The sequence below is a fragment of the Lutra lutra genome, chromosome 9, assembly GCF_902655055.1.
Source record: "Lutra lutra chromosome 9, mLutLut1.2, whole genome shotgun sequence".
NCBI classification, from domain to species: domain Eukaryota; kingdom Metazoa; phylum Chordata; class Mammalia; order Carnivora; family Mustelidae; genus Lutra; species Lutra lutra.
In genome coordinates, this window is record NC_062286.1 from 29,683,542 (window position 1) to 29,702,744 (window position 19,203).

The 19,203-nt window shown below is 41.4% G+C and overlaps 1 protein-coding gene across 14 annotated transcripts in view; it reads right to left on the minus strand.

The window, feature by feature from the left end:
- LTBP1 (latent transforming growth factor beta binding protein 1) overlaps window positions 1–19,203 on the minus strand; it is a 405,463-nt gene that overhangs the window by 129,755 nt on the left and 256,505 nt on the right. For 9 of the 14 annotated variants that reach the window (XM_047745652.1, XM_047745654.1, XM_047745653.1 and 6 more), the window contains 4 exons: window positions 17,405–17,527; window positions 8,052–8,219; window positions 5,123–5,350; window positions 3,018–3,040 (listed from right to left, as the gene is read on the minus strand). In XM_047745652.1, the coding sequence (XP_047601608.1) occupies window positions 3,018–3,040; window positions 5,123–5,350; window positions 8,052–8,219; window positions 17,405–17,527 (542 nt within the window). The remainder of the gene's footprint in view (window positions 1–3,017; window positions 3,041–5,122; window positions 5,351–8,051; window positions 8,220–17,404; window positions 17,528–19,203) is intronic. The other 5 variants (XM_047745657.1, XM_047745655.1, XM_047745665.1 and 2 more) reach the window with 1 other exon arrangement.

The window sequence follows — 19,203 nt, forward strand, 5'->3', positions numbered from 1 at the left end:
AAGAAAAAGAGAGAGAGAGCAAGAACTGAAAGTAGGAATTATCTTTAGTTTCCACACATTACTATCTTTACTTGATTCTAGTCTTAGAAAGCCAACAAGTAACATGAGACACTTGACAATGACCCGTGCAGTTTTGTGGGGGAAAAATGCATATAGGGAGTGATGCTGAGCCATGACTAAAGCAAGCCTTTGATTCCCTTAGCAGTGCTGATGCATGTACACACCCCCACCTGTGTTCCGGGGGGGGGGGGGGGTCCAAAGCAAAAGGTCCCTTTAGACACTGTAAACAAATGCATTGGCTCAGGGGCCCATATCTGGTCTCAAACAAGGCAAAACAAACCCCAATGGAGAACTAAGCTGTCCTCTCATGGACATGGTGCCCTGCCCTAGCAAGATGACCAGCCACACTTTGCAGAGTAAATAACAGGAATAGCACATGTGTCAACCAAGAATACACAATACATTAAAATATTTTAAGCCAGGCAGTCAGTAAGGCCTTTCTGGAACCTCCCATCTAGTAACTGTGCATCTCCAGCTCTCAGCATAGTGATAGTCAAGCAGAGCAACACAAACACAGGGACCTGGACCCGGGGCTTCCTCATGCGTCCAGTGGCCCCCTCCCGTCCCCTGGACCGGAGGTGAAAACACAGACGGGGGCAATTGTGACACAGCTTCCAGTTAGAGCTGCTCGGGGCTCCAGCAGACTGAACCAGCAGGGACAACAGGGGGGCCAGCATACCCATGCCCCAAGTCCTTAGAAGCATTCACTGGGTTACTTGGTCATGGCTGCCCTGCACACCACCGCCATCTCCCCCAAAGCTCACTCCCTAGGTCTGTTTCCCTTTTCATCGCCGTCCTAATTTCAATGATCTGCTCTTTTGCTTTTCATAAAATAGATATCCTGACTGGGTAGCTCATCAAAGACCCAATTTCGTAGGCTTGAGTATTTAGAGTGACTCCATTTAGATCTTCCACGAGTACCTCCAATCCATCCCCGCCAAAGCCCTGCAGGCTCTCATTCCGCGGTCTGGGTATCTGTCAATGCCACAGGCATTAAATCAGGTTTCAAATCATGCTATGGTCCCTGCTCTTTCATTCTTCATTCCAAGCCCTGCCCAGCTGCACTGTTCTTTATGTTTGTTGACCTTTTCATACCCACAGCTCCCACTACCCTGGTCTGGACTCTCTGTCTCATCCTGTTTGTTATAATCATCTAACATCTCCCTATCTCAGTTAATTCTGCTGTGATTCATCTTCCATAAAGACTGAGCACCTATTACTTTCCCCCACATTTTTCCATCTTAAGAATACAGACTAATCTTCCATTACCTATTCAAGGGGACCTCAATCAGTCACAATTGCAACCCATTCCCTGCAGCCCGTGGTCAATGCCCACAAGGAACAGACCACCATCAGATGTTTATGCACTCCTGAAACTTACAGACGGCATCTCCCCCATCAGCACGGGGCAGCAGACTTCCTAATCAATGCTACTTCTCCACTGGACAAGTAGAGTCAAGAGAGAGGAGCACAGTATCCCACCCTGATTACAACTGCAGTTGGATTTCAAGCCTTCCTCAGCAGCCCCAAGTTCTCCTTCTAACCAAGCCTCCCCTGTTCCCCCAACTGACCTCTTGCTACCTCCTCCACTGCACCTATGCACGTATAATTTCCCATCCACAGGCTCCCCTGCTTTCTCTTCATCCATCCTTAACATCATGAGACCTCCGTGAGGAGTCAAGACTGCAAAGACTATGATGGCATTTTCCCCACTGTCTCATGTCAAAAAATTTACAATATAAGTATACAAGGAAACGTTCAGGCCCTCTTCCAGAATTTAATGAGAGTTACCATAAACTCCATCCTCAACAGCAAAGAAAATAGGTTATCAGGGAGCTGGCTGGTCTGCTCATGCCCTGAACAATTCCTTCCACATATCAACCAAGACTGAATTCAAAATCAATAAAATTGCAAACCACTGCACACTGCTGACCTTTAGAAACACAATCCAGGAGCTGTAAAAGTGCATATAAAATATGCACACGTGTTCTACTTCTTTTGGTGTCAATATAACAACATTCTTCTTTGTTGGCCGCTGTCACTCTAAAATCCTACTTCTTTGTTGTTCTGGATTCTTTTAGCACTTAGGGTAGAACCCTGAAGTTATTCTATCCCATATGCATAAGTTAAAAATTTTAAAAACTTTTATAATAATTTATAGGTGTTCGTGCCATCTGAATTCTAACACTTGTGTGTGAAGATTTAATAATGATCTAATTTTCATGTTATTAAAGAATCAAAGCAAGACTCAGACGAGGAACAATATTACATAAACAGGGCTTAGATCCAGCAAATTTGTATATTTCCTATGAATAAATCTCACAATTCATGGTCCCACTTTTATGCCAAAAAAACCAAAAGGCTGACTTAATATTTCTCTAAAATTTCTAAGAACCAATATTTTAGTACTGGATTGTACCTTCCAAGGGTAAGTAAGCTCTATTCTTTTAATATAACCAAACACCATGCATGTTAAAGTTTAGTTGACTTAAGAAGTACTTCACTCAGTATATGAGAATATGCGGAACATATATATGTCTCCACTCTTATATATATAAGAATTCACAATTGCGTATAATCTTTCTTTCTATCCACAGTCCAGGCCATGAACTGACCTGAATTCTGTTTAAGCTTCTGATTCCATCAGTCCCACCTTTTTTTCTCACTACAATTTAAATTCCATGAGAACAAGGACTTTTGTCTGATTTGTTCTCGATTGTTATCCTAATATTCAGGATAGTGCCAGTTATGTAATAGGTGCTCACTAAATATTTCTTGAATGAATGCTATAATTCCTCACACCAAATAATGAATAGTAGGCATGTTACTGTATTTAAGTTTAAAAAAATCCATAGAATATCAATAGGTATTCTAAAAGAAAATCATTTTGATAGTAAAAACAAAAACAAAAAAAAACAAAACAAAACAAAAAGACTTGCAAATAATGAATGAATTACCTTTTCAGGGGGTGCAGTTGCCACTAAAACCAGAAAAGAAAGAAGGACATTAGTACAATCTAAGTCAATACACCACATAATGGCTAAATTTTAAAAAAGCAGTAAAAGTCAATTGTCACTCCAAAAGGATTAAGAATCAAACAAAGTAAAATGCAGAATTATGGTCATCTGCCATTTTGGAGAATTTTACACATGACCAACAGACAAACACTCCATGCTACATCATTCCTTAACTACCAAAGTTCAGGTAGATGTGATGAAATTCTTTCCAATTCTCTCATTGACTTAACAGGTTAAAGGAAACAATACTTTCTGGTTCATTATTTTAGGTCTGATCTCAATTTTATGGAACTTCCCATATCAAAAAACATTTTCATTAATTGGCAATGTACTTATCCTTAACATAATATATGATACTGGGTGTTAATGTTAAAAAAGAAAGCCACTTATTTCAATAAGAGATCTAAGACTGGGTACTGTACTCGTCATCTTTATTGAAGCCCCGTAAGCATCGTCAGTAAGATAAGCTAACTAAATTAGAGGGAGAGAAATCACAAGCCAATAAAATCTAATTAGAGATGAGATCAGTATATTGAACAGATTACATGTTACACAATCATAACATTATTGTGAAGCAGTGGTTACACCTTTGGATTTAGAAAGACTTGCTTCTCATTCATCAGTCTTTAGTATTAGTCCTCCAGCTTATGATTAACAACTACTGGGGTTCTTCTCATTAGTCATCGTCTCCATGAACATTAGTGTACAGTGTTGGTAGATGCCTAACTTCCAAAAGCAATAAGGGAACCAGATGGCTTATCACTGCTACTATATTCTTGTGGTTGGAAAAAATCAACGAACGGTCTGTCCTGCCTAACCCACCAAGGATGTCCTGAGGCAGAAGCTGGACCAGAGCCCATTTCCTCCTGCCTCTGCAGAGTATGAGCCATTGCAAACATCTGCAAACATACCCCAAGTGTAGAGGAGCAAACCAGTCAATACTGTCAATTCTAGGTGAGGGCCTCCCTGCTCTGCCTAACAAGAAGGGCCACAAGTGGAAAAGTGAAATAAAACAGGCTAGAATACAGAAAAATTCAGAGATCTGAAAAAAGACCTCTATAGAAGGCAGCTTAGCCAAGCTCCTGATTCTCTACTAAACTAGATACCTTCTCTCCTCACAAAATCCACAAATGGGCACCCTATATTCTGACCCACTAAACTGTGTGAAGCCAACAGGAGCGTCATTAAAGAAAATACATATTCTGTATATATCTAAAATGTTTGCTCCTTCTATCTGGGATAAACATTCTTAGGATAATAAAGATATTCAAGGGATTGAATATGCTGGTTTATATAAAGAGACACAGTCAAGGTCAGTTGTCTCTAGACTCCTAGAATACAAAGCCATACCCTCTTTCTTGGAAAAATGTGCTCCTCGGCCCCATTACATACTCTGCATATGACACTTGGCAAGTCATGTACCCTCTCTAGGTCTCAGGCTTCTCAGAAAGTCAATGAAAGGACTACACAAGGCGATTTCCAAGATCCCTTTGGGGACTCTACTGTCCTGCCTCATTGGTCTCCCATGATCCCTGACTGTCTGTTTCCAATGGAAGTTCCATCAATGCTTTAACTTCTTTAAGTCTGTAGATTCTACTTAGTGAAGTACGTAACTATTTATTAAATGGCCCTCTAGACAAAGAAATGAACTAGGGTTATTCCCTAAAGGATGTAAATTACCCTTCAGGAATAAACACCAAGACAAAGTAGCCCCCAGCAAGCCCTGAGATCACCATAGAATATCGTTACCTGCTCCAAACATATTACTCTACAGAGGTGGTTCTCAATCAGAGGTCATTTTACCTCACAGGGACATTTGGCAGGGCTGGACACCCTTCTGGTTGTAATACCTGGAGGGGAAAGGGTGCTACTGGCATCTAAAAGTTCGTGCCCAAGGAGGTTGATGAAATCCTACCACACACAAAGAATCATCCTACAGTATCAATAGTGCTGAGGTTAAAAACCCTGTTCTAGAAGGGTATTAACAGAGAAACCAAAGACACACAAGACGGAGGGCTGGGCCCTCGATCTACTTCCACTCTCACCTTCTGGCTCCGCCACACCTGGCCCGTGTTCCCGGGAGAAGGTCAGGGCCTCCACTGGCTCTTCCTTGGCTGGGAGAGGTGGAGGATGAGTAGTTTTAGCAACAGGTTGAGTGTTCTTTGGCTTGACAAATACAGGTCCTTTACCTACATGGTGATGGATTGGCCTGCGTCTATGAATGCCAGAAACCGTATAACCCATTCCACCAGGACAGATTTCCTTAAAAGCAGCTAGATTTGGGATGGGAAAATATTCCTTTTAAAAATCTAAAAGTGCAAAACTTATACAGAGGAAAATATCATGATGAGTATTTCTTAATAAATCATCAATATAGTTACATTTAAAAATTTCAAAAACAGATGCATAATGCTTGAATTTCTCTTAAACTTGTACATTTACAGAAAAAAACCCAACCCTTTCTTTTATTCAATACTTCTCCATCTGTTAATTCCTTATCGATATTATATATATAGCCTACATAGCACATAGAGAGCATATATTCATATATATTATATATATCAGCAACCATTAGGAGATACCATATATACATTTTCTATATTTAGTTTTCTCTATCATATATCACATATACGGAATCTATGTAATATATTAGAAGGTTTTACATACAGAAGATACCATGTATACTATATATATTTCATAGGGTATGTGTATAAGGTCAACAAAAACCAGGCTTTCTTCTTTTCCTCCTGCTTTGATATAATTGCATTAGTTATTAACAAGGAACTCAGGAACATCTCTCTACACTAGATGACTAATAAGAAGGCTAAAAGAGAAAAATCAATCACTGGTCAGGGAAATGAGATGCTGAAATTTTCATAATTTGTTTCTAGTTGAAGAGTCAGCCAGAATGGAGCATATCAGCTGATACGGTGAGGTTGATGAAGAAGGACTAAAACGGGGAGTGTTTTTGAAGACAGTTTCAGGATAGTGAGAAGGAATCCGGCAAAGAACTAAAGGGATGATGGAGAAAAGTCAAGAACAACAGGACATGCCAAGTCAGAATGGAGTTATTTTCAAAAAAAGGGATGAGGAGGCAACAGCCTGATCTTGACCAGCTGGCTTAATTATCCAGAGGACAAGGAGATGTTCTGTGCCCTGGGACTGCTATCCTTGCCAGGAAAGTGGTCTTGCCTGTTTAAAAAAAAAAAAAAAAGGCAGACTGGGCACATAGGATTTGCTAACCTCCACTGCATCATCTCCAAGAATAAGTGAAAGAGAAAGACAGGGGTGGCGAGGCAGTGTGTGGCCTGAGAAGGAAAATCCACCTAATCCCTTTGGTGTTGGTCTTGGAGGCAAGTTACCAAACGCAGACACTGAGGAGCTTATGGTCAACTTTTTTATTTCTACTTTTCAAATTGAAAGTAAAATAAGTCACTTCTCCCTTCTACTCAACAAGAGATCCCCTATTGAGTGTTCTGGACCTAAAATTAGTCCTCAATAAAAAGGAAACTCTAAAATACTCCTTGAAGCACACTAAAACAGTGTTTTTCTAAGGATTGCGCATTAAACGGTGGAAATTCATTCTTAAATTTAACTATGAAATACAATTCTTACTTGAAAGACCAGATGTTTCCAGAAGACAACATGTTTTCCTATCAAATATTTGCAGTATTAATGAATCAAATGTTGGAAAATCACCATATAACCAAAAATTTGGTAAGTACGAAAAGTCTGTCTTTAATGTTATTTTCCAGTTTAGTTACTGGATGTCACGGAGATGTTGCCCGGTGTTATTTATTTCCCGGTGTTATTTATTTATTTTTAAAGTTTTTATTGAGTTACGTTAGTCACCATAAAATATACATCATTAATTGCCTTGTATTATATCCGTCGTCTTGATTTATGCATTATGTAAGAGTTACAAAGCTATTAAGATTGAACTTGAAGAGAAATGGGTCTATAAATTCTGAAGGTCATTTATTTCACGGATTTTTATTACTTTTCAATAACTAATAGTTCAGATCCCACAGGGGGATACTAGGCCCTCGTGAAGGTGTCTAAAATTACACAGCTACCAAAATACCATCAACACTATACTCTCCTCTGCCTTACCAATTCTTTCTGACCCTAACCACCAACAAAGGTAATCATGAAATTTACGTTGATATTTAAACCTTGTCTGCTGCTGTGTAAGCTACAGCTTTGAGACATTCAACAGTCCCATGAAAGTTGATGTACTTCCCTAGGTGGGAAGCACCTTATCAAACAAGCACCTGGTGAGACTTTTTTATGGTCACCACATGCTGTGAAATAGGGACCACTCCTCCCTTGATAATATCATGCCTGGTATTCACAAGGTGTGTTTCTTTCTCTTCCTGCTTGAGAAGTTGAGGACTCCTTGGTAGGAGTCAGGCACTGAGAGAAATATAGTTATCCTTTCAGGGCATTAGGCAACTATGTACCAAACTAAAGTATAAGGTTTATAAAGTATAAGTTGATTAAACTTCCATTAATATTCTGACTTGGAAGTTCCTCAGTGCACTGACAGGATCTGCCCCGAGTTATTAATCTTCACAGTCATGAAGATAATTCCCTCCATTTGCAAGTAGAGAAAGTGACAAGCACGTGTTCAAACAGTGAGGGAGTTAGTCAACCTACGCAGGGCCTCGTGGCCGTGCATGGGACACTCGGCCAGTTGTTAGGATGGCACGCGGCCCAGAAAGCTCTCTGGTCTCTTCACGCTTCCGAATGCCAAACTCGAGAGGAAGTGTCATGTTACAGAGAAACAGGAAAATCTCTTTTCCATTGATTCAACCTTCTATGGTCATGGTTTGTATGAAACTGATAAAAATACATCGTATTATTAACATGTCAATTAAAAGTTGGAAACCAAAAAGAACGCAAGCTGCCAGAATCCTCCTGGGTCCTTGTGTGGCTGGGAAGGAACAGGAACGGACGGCGGTCATGTCTTACCTGTGCCTGGAAGGGGACATTTCTCACAGTGTGGGCCCCAGGCCTTGCCCACGCTACAACAGCAGAGCTGCTTGGTGAGGTGAACAGACAGAGGGTGCATACACTGCCTTCCGGAACTGACCAGACGGTAACAGGGCCCCTTCTCTTCAGAGATCACAGGGGTATCCGCTGAAGCAGAGAGATAAGGCCTGATGTCACCCAAGAAACAATAAAAGACAACATCGACTTTTCCTGTCATAATAAAATGAACCCTAAAGTCTGGGTTAGATACCGTACTTCAGAACAAATTTATGTAGATTTAGGGCATTGCCTTGCCTGATTTAGAGTCTGTTTACCAAATATGTTTTAGAATCAGGGCCCCAAATCTCCCTCTCCCTATCTGGCCCCTTCTTCCATTCCAAGCATTAGACCAGATATGTGTGCGTGAAGTAAACAGAAACCATTTTAACCAAAATCAACTGCCCAACTGAACCTAGGTACCTATTATCAAAATCACGACGTCATTTATTTTCTTGTATTTAGCCAGAATAAGCGCAGTTCTGGGGCAGTCTGGTAAAAAGGCAGGCGCTGTGAACATCAGGAACTTAACATAGCTGATGCTGAAGCCAGCTCTTGCCCTTCCTAAGGACAGTGAGAACTCGCAGGCCTCACTGAAGGACAGTCTACAGCAGATGGGAGGCAGGGAGCAGCTTCTGACCTGCCGGGCTATACAAGACAGCACACTGGGGAAGGCAACGATGTGTTCAGTCCCTTAGAAAACATGCAAAAGCACACCAGCCCATAGTCATCCAAGACCTAAGCCCGATTCCTGATGCTTCTATTCTAAGTTTAGTACCTAAGACTTCACTAAACCAACTGCTAGACACTCTACTGAGCATATAAGGCAGCTATGAGGATAAGATACAATCCTGCCATTGAGGAGTTTGTTTTCTAATGTAAAAGTGAGCCAGATCTAGGCCAAGTCAAAGTGCTGAACAGACGGAGCTTGATGGTCCCCTCTTTGTCCCTTCTCCCATCCCAACCAAAGTTCTTCCCTACTGTATCACCGGCCAGATGAGGTTCTTCCAATTCGCCTTTCTCTTATCCAATTCCTCTGGCTCCTGCCACTTCTAAAATCACCTTCCCTTCCTGCCCAGATCTCAGTTTTCAATCGTTCTAAGGTTCTTAGGTAGTTCTCTAAGAAAGCTTCTGATCAAATTAAGGTACTACAACACAGTGAAAAGAGCAAAGGTTTGTAGAGCCAGGCAGATCTGGATTCTCACAGGACGTCTACCACGTGCCAGCAAGACAACCTATGGAAGTCACTGGAACTGTGATGGTTACCTGGATCTTCCCACTGGGCTAGGCCACAGCTAGTAGGTATTTGGTCAAACACAGGTCTGACAGTTGCTCAGAGGGTATGTTTTATAGGAGATTAACATTTATATTGGTAGATTTTGAGTAAAACAGATAATCTCCAGAACGTGGTTGGGCTTCACCCTGATAGTGGAAAGGCCTTAAGAGGAAAAAGACTGAACTTCCAGAAGAGGAGGGAATTCTGCCAGCAAACTGCCTTCAGACAAACACTGTAACACTAACTCTTCCCCTGGTCTCCAGTCTACCAGCCTACCGTGTGGATTCTGGACTTACCAGCCTCTACAATCATATGAGTCATTTCCTTTAAAACCTCTCTCTCTACACACACACACGTGCACCCACACACATAGCCTCATTTGCTCTGTTTCTCTGGAAGGAACCCTACTACACTGGGTGAGCTTCAGTAACCCTCACCTAGAAATAACAGGCTCAGTGGGATTAGAAATACCATATGCTCATAAAGCTTTGGTACAGAGTAGACACAAAATACATATCAGTCACTCTTTTTAATGAAAATATATATCTCCATCCTCTCAATGGGCATTTACACACATCTTGATTACTGCGTGGAGGCAGAATTTGAACAAAGTGAAGATATTAAAAAACAGCTATTATTGGTGAATAGGGATATGGAAACAGTGGATTGAGGGGAGCAGAGGAGACTTTCCAGAAGCTTCAGAACTTATCCAGGGCTACTTAAAAAGTGCTCAGAGGAAAAAATTTGAGTGTTTTCCTCTCCCTTCTCCTACTTACTTTCTGGAATCTGTGTAAGACTGATGAAAGATCAAAGGTCACAAAGCAAAGATAAAAGACAATGTAAGCATGGTTATCATCCCCAAAGGGATAATGAATCCCTGGAATGACTGAACATCACTCACGTGGCATGTGTGTGTTTGTGTGTATTTGTGTGTGCACGTGTACCTATAGGTCGTACAATCTTAAGAACATATACATAGTTCTAGTAGAATCAGCTTATAAGGGATTCTACCAAAAAACTTCCTCTTCAAATTATTTGGAACTTACAACACATATTTCCATAGAAACAATGTCAGGCCATCTCACAGGAGCCCATTTACATGTGGCAGGGCTTAATTATAACACTAACTGCATTAATGTTAGTTCTAGATCCCAGGAACGAGAGCCATTCAGAGCATGGCAGAGAGTTTCCTCAAATCCATGACACTGGCTAACGGTGACATTGAATCCCTTCCACTCCCTTCTCCACTCTCCCTTCTATGTATCCACCTCACCTTCACACCCAGGCAAGTGATACTGTATCAGGCACCAACTTTGTTACATTCCAAGTGCTCCCCCATCCAAGGACTCTAAAGAACCCTCCTACCATGCCTGTCCCCAAAATTAAACCAAAATGCCACATCAGCAATCCAGTGTTTTAAGGGACTTAAATGTGTGAATTTTAGAGAAATTGCTTGTTCATTAAAGTGAGTTGATGGTTGTTGAGATCTTGTGCACTACACAAACACACACACAGAGTTTGGGGTATTTTATCATCCGGAGAATAAAGATAGAAGTCTAGTGAACCGATTCTTTCTCAACAAACCATCTGTAGACTTTTGTCTTCCTATCAGATGCTTCCAAAGCATTTCAAATTGGGGTTTTTAGGGGTATTAAGAGAATCACTGGCTTGTGGTCATCCAGTCAATTGTTGCTGAGTATGGGTGTGTCAGACCATTTCTAATTAGACACGTCTTACCCCAACTACATATAGGAACAAGAAATAATTTTAAAAAATGTACTCCTTCAAAGATGGAAGACAACCAAGAAGGAAGCCATTGAGAAGGTCTAGCCTACATACCTCAGTTTTACTGGTGCTCCCATGATTCAAATTTCCTTTGACCTACAACTACGTGGAGGAAAAAGTGTTCTTTATGCCTCAGATTTCTAACAGGGTGTGCCTTTTTAAGCCACTATTTTAACCCCTACATAATCTGTCATTCTTTTATCATCTCCAATCTCTCACATGGCAATTCTACTTATCTCTAGTACTTTCACATTCTAGTCAATGTGACATGTAAATCCAGAAACAATATGCTCTGAATCATGAAGTTGAGTATCTTTAGTCACAGACTGGAAGGCCAGTCATAATGGGCAATTCATTATACACTACATTTATTTTTTTAAAATATGGCACACATGATCATGTATTCTCTTGAGTCATAAGGTTTTATGCTACACTACAAGAAATCAGTACTGCCCCAAGATTTCAAAAAAGTAAGTGGAAATGGGTATGGGATGGAGTACTGATGTTCCTATGCATAGACACACTGAAACAGTGGGTTTGGAGATTATATTTTTGCAAGATGCGCTGCTAAGATTAAGATGGAAAGATTCAGATACTCTGTATAGACAAAAACACATTTCAAGAGTGTAAAACCTCGGGCGCCTGGGTGGCTCAGTGGGTTAAAGCCTCTGCCTTCGGTTCGGGTCATGATCCCAGGGTCCTGGGATCGAGCCCCTCATTGGGCTCTTTGTTCAGCGGGGAGCCTGCTTCCCCCTTCTCCCTCTCTCTGCCTGCCTGTCTGCCTACTTGTGATCTCTGTCAAATAAATAAATAAAATCTTAAAAAAAAAAAAAAGCGTGTAAAACCTACTGGAAATGCTACATCAGTCAGCCAGGAGCCCAGTTCTTTTTTTTCTTAGCTAGAGATATAGAAATCCCCAAAAGTAATAACCATATAGCTCCATACTCTTGTCTTGAATCATCACCATATAGCCAATGCTGACAGTGCCCACTTACAAAGCACAGCACGAAGGAAAGATGCTATGGTTCTCTTATTTGGGTCCCCCCATAGTATATCAAACAACTTAATTACAGGGCTAGACAGTAAATTCTGATCATACATTCAAAGACATCTTCCACACATGAATGATAAGTATCACTAAGCAGATATAAATTAATCTGGCATTGAGAGGAAGGTAAAAAATACAAAAGACTGGAGAAGATGGTATATAGCTAGCCTGTTTTCAACCCCCCGCCCAGCCCCAACACCCCCAATATCCTCAATTCATCTCTTGGGTGAATTCCATGTCAGAGTTCCATCCCTTTACGCTTAAAACCCCCATGGGAGGAGTGTTGGGAGAGAGGGAAAATGTTGATGAGGATCTGAGAGATGAATTTGCTGAAAGAGCCACCAGGCACTCTTTTTGGGAAACGGGCTATTCAATTCTGGGAGAACTAAAATAAAAGAAACTGTGATCCGGGAGCCAGTGAAGAGTTACGCCATCTATTCTATCATGTGGCAAGGAAGACTAAACCACGGCTCCCTTGGTAAATAAAGGACTCACTCCCATCCATTCAGACCCACTTCTTCTTCCTGATTCAAGGCTCAGCTTGTGGAGTAAGAGCCAGCTTCAAATATGGGCTTTGCCACTTAAAGGCTGTGTGGCTTTCCGCAAGATCCTTAGTAACCCCTCCAAGCCTCCATTTCTTTATTTCTAAAACAGAAAGAACAGCCACATAAACCTCATGGACGTCTTCGAAGTATTTTATCTGCTAATGCATACTAAGGGCTTCGTGTCTGATGCTTAAAAAATGCACAATAAAGATGCTGACGTCACTGCCCTGGTTTCTCTGTTACTGTCACGTGGGGGCAAACACTTTGCAGACACGTCTGTCTAGCCCCCAGGCCACAATGCTGCAAGACCCCTAAGTGACAGACCTATGTGGGGATGGCCGCAGAGGAGGCAGAAAGACAAGAGAAGGTGTAAGACAGATTACAAAGATGAACGACTTTCTTGGAGACCAGAGGAGAGGACACGGTCAAAAGTGGCCTAGGAGCTCCCAGCCTAACTGCCTGGAAAATGGTGTCCATGCCCAGAACCACTAAGTCAGAAGGGAAAGGAGGAAAGAAGAAAGGAGGAGGTCCAGCAGTCACTTCCCCACCAGCTGTGTCAAACAACGATCTAGAACAGTGCTGTCCAATACATTAATGCCTGGCCACATGTTACTATTTCGGTAAAATTTCAACGAAATACAACTTAAAATTCAATTCCTCAGTCGCACTGCCCACATGGGACTAACATCTGTTACACCAGACAGCACAGATCCAGGACATTCCCATCACCACAGAAAGTCCTACTGGACAGCGTCCATACAGCTCAAGAATAAGCAAACTCCTTCCATAAAAGGCAGAATAATAAATAGTTATTTTAGACCTTGTGAGCCCTCCAGTCCCTGCTACAGCTTCCCAACTCTGCCATCATGGCATTAAAGCACGATGAGAACAACCTATAAATGACAGGGCCTGGCTGTGTTCCAATAAAACTTGACAAAAACAGACAATGGAACAGATTTGGCCCCTGAGCCATATCTTGCCAATCCCTGATCTGGGAGCCTAACCGTAGAGGCACACAACCCAGTTTTAAATCTCAAAAGAGTCCCTGGGGGGCCTGGGTGGTGCAGTCAGTGAAGCTTCCCACTCCTAGCTTGGGCTCAGGTCCTGATCTCCGGATGGTGGAGATCAAGCTCCAGGTCCTGCCCCTGCCCCACCCTCAACACAGAGCCTGCTTGAGAGCCTCCCTCCCCCTCCCTCTTGTGCTCAAGTGCTCTCTCAAAAATAAATAAATAAATCTGTAAATCTCAAGATTCCCTTTACTAGCTGTATCATCGTAAGAAGCTGTGGAAAGCTCCCCGGACTTCCCGGACTTCAGTTGCCTAATGCGTAAAATGAGAAAAATGGTATCTCATTAAGACGTTAGAGAAGTAAAAAGACGAAGGGCATACACATGACTAACTTTCAGAAGGAATGTGGTTCTCATCTCATGATTTCCAGGTTGCTGGGTGCATTTCTCCAACCCGCTATTTCTTCTTCTTTTTTTTTTTTTTATTTATTTGATAGACAGAGATCACAAGTAGGCAGAGAGGCAGGCAGAGAGAGAGAGGGGAGGAGCAGGCTCCCTGCGGAGCAGAGAGCCCCACGTGGGGCTCGATCCCAGGACCCTGGGATCATGACCCGAGCCAAAGGCAGAGGCTTTAACCCACTGAGCCACCCAGGTGCCCCCAACCCTCTATTTCTAAATTAGCACCCAGGCCCCAGAGCAAAAATGCAACCAGATAGCAGGCTCAGAGATTTTGCATGTGGGCATTTTTCTACCAAACCTATGGACACATCCACTGTAGCTCTTATCCTGGAGCTCCTGAATTCCCAAGAGAATTGCATCTCAGAAAGTCAGAAAGTTTCCCTATTGCAACTGCAAAGGTTATTATCCTTTCCTTGGATTTGCTCTGACAAATCTTACAACTTCCCTTTTCCCCATGGCAAGGGGGAAGGAGGTCTGAAGACTCTGCAGCAGTATTCAAAGGCGCAGACCCAGAGGTCTGGACAGCAGAGGCCAGAGCCCTCCTGCTTTCTCCTTCTCTCAGCTTTGCTAAGTCAAGGACAGAGAGCAGGCAAGGAGAAAGAGAAATGGTTGCAACCTTTGGCCAGAGTCAAGGAATTCTGAGGGTGTTGTTCACTTCAGTGCATTTGAGAACAGGGAGAGCTTCCCGTTGCTCCTTGGCCATTGCCAAGTGCCTTTCTTTGCGTTTAGAGTCAGCCACACCTTTTAATGGCCTGGCTATGCCCTAAATTCATGCTGCCTGAGCAAACGTGGTCAGTCTCTCCCCTTTGCTTACATGCTGTATCCGTGGCAGTTTTTATACCTCTCAAAAACCGATATTCTAAACATTATACAACAACTCTTGGTGCCTTTGTGTGTCTGGGCACACACAGAAGTGTGTGTGCACGAGTATGTGTGACACTCCAGTCTCCTTCTGCTATTTCCCCATGACTATTAAGGATACCACCATCTTGCCAACACGTTTTCCCCTTACTCCGTAAACAACACCTACTTTCCTGATTCTTCTCAACTGTTTTCAGACTTCTGCCTCCCCCCACCCTCAGTGCCCCACATAGATTCCTTCAAAATATAGTTCACAAACAAATTAGGCTGGACTGAACCAAGTCACAAATCATGAGAGAACTCCACAGTTCTGTGATGTGACGTGTGGTAAATTCAAAGGAAAGAGAAATCTGCCACTCAACGCTGGTAAAGATCCCAGGTTTTAACTCAAACTCTGAACTGGAACATTAACTAGCAACAAACCTCTCTTAATACTTATCATTTCAGCTGTTGCAGCTGAACCATAAAATTGAATTATTTATTTTTCAAATACGAATGAATCGTTGTTTAGTAAGTTCAGTATTATTTGGGCAACGACAGGGAAAATAAATGCTAAGGAAATGTGTAAGTGTTTCAAAAATCTCATTGGCAGATTTCTACAATCTTGTTAAAACCTGGACGTCTGCCCTTGACTCTAGACATCAGATCTAGTCAAAGTTCAATAAAACACTTCGTGACCAGCTCTCCAACTTTACCTAATCTGCACTCTTCAATGTGGTAGTTTTAACCAGACTACAAGACAAATGAAGAGGAAAAAAACCCCAAACATTCAAAGCAAATTCTATATCCAAACTCTGTAAAATCTTCTACGCTTAAAATTATGAAACTATTCAAAATATTTACTCATGTAATTCTAATCAGCCAGAAAGAATCTCTAAATTATCTGGGTATTGTCAACAATGTGATTTTTGACCTGAAATTTCCAAATCCTTGCATTAGTTTTCAAACATACCTTGTATGCAAACATCATTTCATAGTCTAATTTTACCACCCACCAAAAATGCCCTATAATTAGGTGTCTGCTTCATGATCAGAATTGTTTGTGAAAGAACACTGAAAAAAGAACTTACGTGCAAAATGTCCTAATCTGCATTTGACAGTTTTTAAAAGAAAATAGTAGCAATTAGTAACAATTTTCCAGAAGACTCTGTGAACCCAGATTTTTAAAAGTAATGAATGAGACTGTCATTTTTATTTTACTACATTTGCCCATACTTCATCATGTCTACTTAATCTCACAATTAAAACAATAGATAACGTCCAGCAGGAACGTGTCTTGACCAAAGACCCAGTTTAAAAATGGAGGCCAGAAGGACACAGCTTAACATATACCAAAGTCACATTAAAAAGGAGGCAATAAAAATAAAAATATCAGGACAGAAATACAGAATTGTTCTTAAAATTATACTAACAGTTTCTGCCATACATTAATTTACAATGTTTAAACTTCAATTGTATATGGCTTTTAAACAATTGCAGTGATTACCTGCTTTGCCATAATGAACACCGTTCTTTAAAAAGTAAGGTAATCTTAAAAAAAAAATCTGCATGTGAGAACTTTCTATCTAAATCCATCCATCTCTGGTTGTTGAGTGATCTTTAGGGATTACACTAGATTAGGTTTTGTGGCTAGAGAGTTTCCTTGGAGAAACTATATATTTTCTGCACGAATATTAGGGCATAGGGTTTGACGAAGGATTTTTACCCTTACCAGGTACAAGAGAAAAACTTAGAGACAACATTTGTAAGGCAAAACAGTCTAACTCTGGAGACACATTTTGGTGGTTTTTGAGGACAACAGAGAAGAATCTTAGAAATTAGAATTGAATAGAAAATCTGAAATGCAGGGTCTTTATAACTACTTCCCAGACTCTACCAACGGAGCAAGTACAGTGAAACCTCATTAAGTCAGACACCGGTGACTCAGAATTTGGACTAATTAAAGAGAGAAGCTGGACAAAGTTTAACCCAGCCTAAATAATGCTTAACATGCTCAGGAAGGGAAAAACTGTTGTCATCTTTCAGGTATGAAAATTTTAAATAACTCTCCATGAGAGTTTATTTTCTCAGTGTGCTTCTTTCCTACCTTGAAGTTATAGCTATTATAGGACTGCAATAAAAATTTAATTTGGAGAAAGATCCAAAACAGGGATGTTAGTAGGTCTGCCTCCTTCCAGCTGTCCTTTTAATGAGATTTCCCCACACATTTACAATAGTCAGTTGACTTCTGAGTATTCATCTTTCTTTGGATAGCCCCCTCCTCAAATTAAAAAAAAAAATGATCCAAAATAGGAATAAAAAGTGATCATTACTTACGAACACAACTTGAAAAGGTGGGATCTGGCCCAAATCCCATTTTGCAGGTACATCTGTAGCTGCCCATGGTATTCAAACACTCACCATTAGGGCACACGCCCTGGAGCTGGCATTCATTAATATCTGCAGGAAAACACAATCCTCTTAGAAGGGGTGGTCCAGCCCAGTTGCACAGATTCTGGCTGTAAATAGCATTCACTCTCTTTTTCACTACAATAATCTCTTAGTGACAGTAAATGAGAGATGTTGGCTTTTAATGCAGCGGGTATGAGTGACCCAAAATCAAATGAAGCATTCAATGAACATCTACAATTTATATCATAACTATTTATTACGCACCTATGATGTACCTGGTTCTGTTCGAGATACTAGAAATTTACTAGTGTATCAAACTGACAAGATTCCAGCCCTCACAGTTCTTACCTTAATAGGTTTCAGATTTTAGAGATCATACAGGTAAGGCAAAGACTCTTGCCCTAAAGACGCAGGCAATCTAGCTGGACATACAATGACCTACCGATTAAAGAAGTGAAAAGCAGTTGAACTTATCACAAGAAGAAGAAAGGTCATTAACGTGAAGAAGTCAAATTATGAAACTGCCCGTGTAGACAGTAAGAGCTGACAGAGTTAGCTGAAGGTAGGGTAGACCAGAGCCTTGAGGAGGGGTTAAGACTTCATCAGGCATCAAGATCAGGGAGAAGGTGGATGGATGGATGGATGGATGGATGAGGAGGAAGGGGTGGGTGACCTACAACAGTGACCCCAGAACATGGGCGCAGAGACTGCACAAAGGGAAGGGGGAATCAAGAAACGCTAAGTCAAACTTGGCTGGAAAAGTAGTTTCCAACTGTTTCCGAAGGTAAACAGTTGGAAAAAGAGCCAGTTAAAGCCAGGCTAGCTTTGGATTCACTGTTACTGAGATAAGGAGCCATCCTAAAGGTTTCTGAGCACAAGGAAGATAGCACCAAAGGCAGGATCCAAGGAAATTCATCTGGCCAACACATGGCTTGGTGAGAAGAGACCAGAAGTTGATGACTGAAGGTGTAATGCAAGTAGGAGACAGGAAAAGTCAGGGTGGGACAGTGAGAATAATCAGGAAGGCATTTTTCTTCTGAAAAGAACAATGAACCAAATGCGTAGATAGTGTTTGACTAGCCAGCAGAACACTGGAAAGGAGCAGAAAGGAGTTGAAGATGCCTGGGAGGTATCTAATCTGGGAAAAGAGGAAAAGACACCGTTGGTTTTGTGGAAAGTTCCGAGGAAAAAAGAGGCAAATGAAGAGACTAATTTTACACTTGAAGGTCACATAAGGATACACAAGTATAAAATCCAGCAACAGTGGTAGATTTAGGAATAAAGTAAAGAGACAACATGGCTAGAAATAAAGACTTGAGGTCACCCATATAGGGTGATTGCTATGGTCTGAATGTTTGTGTCCCCCCAAAATTCAGGCATTGAAATCATAACCCCAAAGATAATGGTATTAGTAAGGGGGCCTTTGGGAGTCGCTTAAGCCATGAGGAAGATCCCCAGTCCCTTCCATCGTTTGAGGACACAACAGAGATATCTGCAACCAGAAGAGGGCCCTCATCAGAAGGGACCATGCCAGCACCTTGATTTTGGACTTCCCAGCCTTCAGAACTGTGAGGAACAAGTATCTGTGGTTTATGAGCTACCCAGTTGGTGGTATTCTATTACGGCAACCCGAATGGGCTATGACAGCAATCCAAAGGAAAATCAAAATGATTTGGAAGAGGAGAGATAAAAACGTGGGCTTTAAAAAAAAAAAAAAAGAAAAG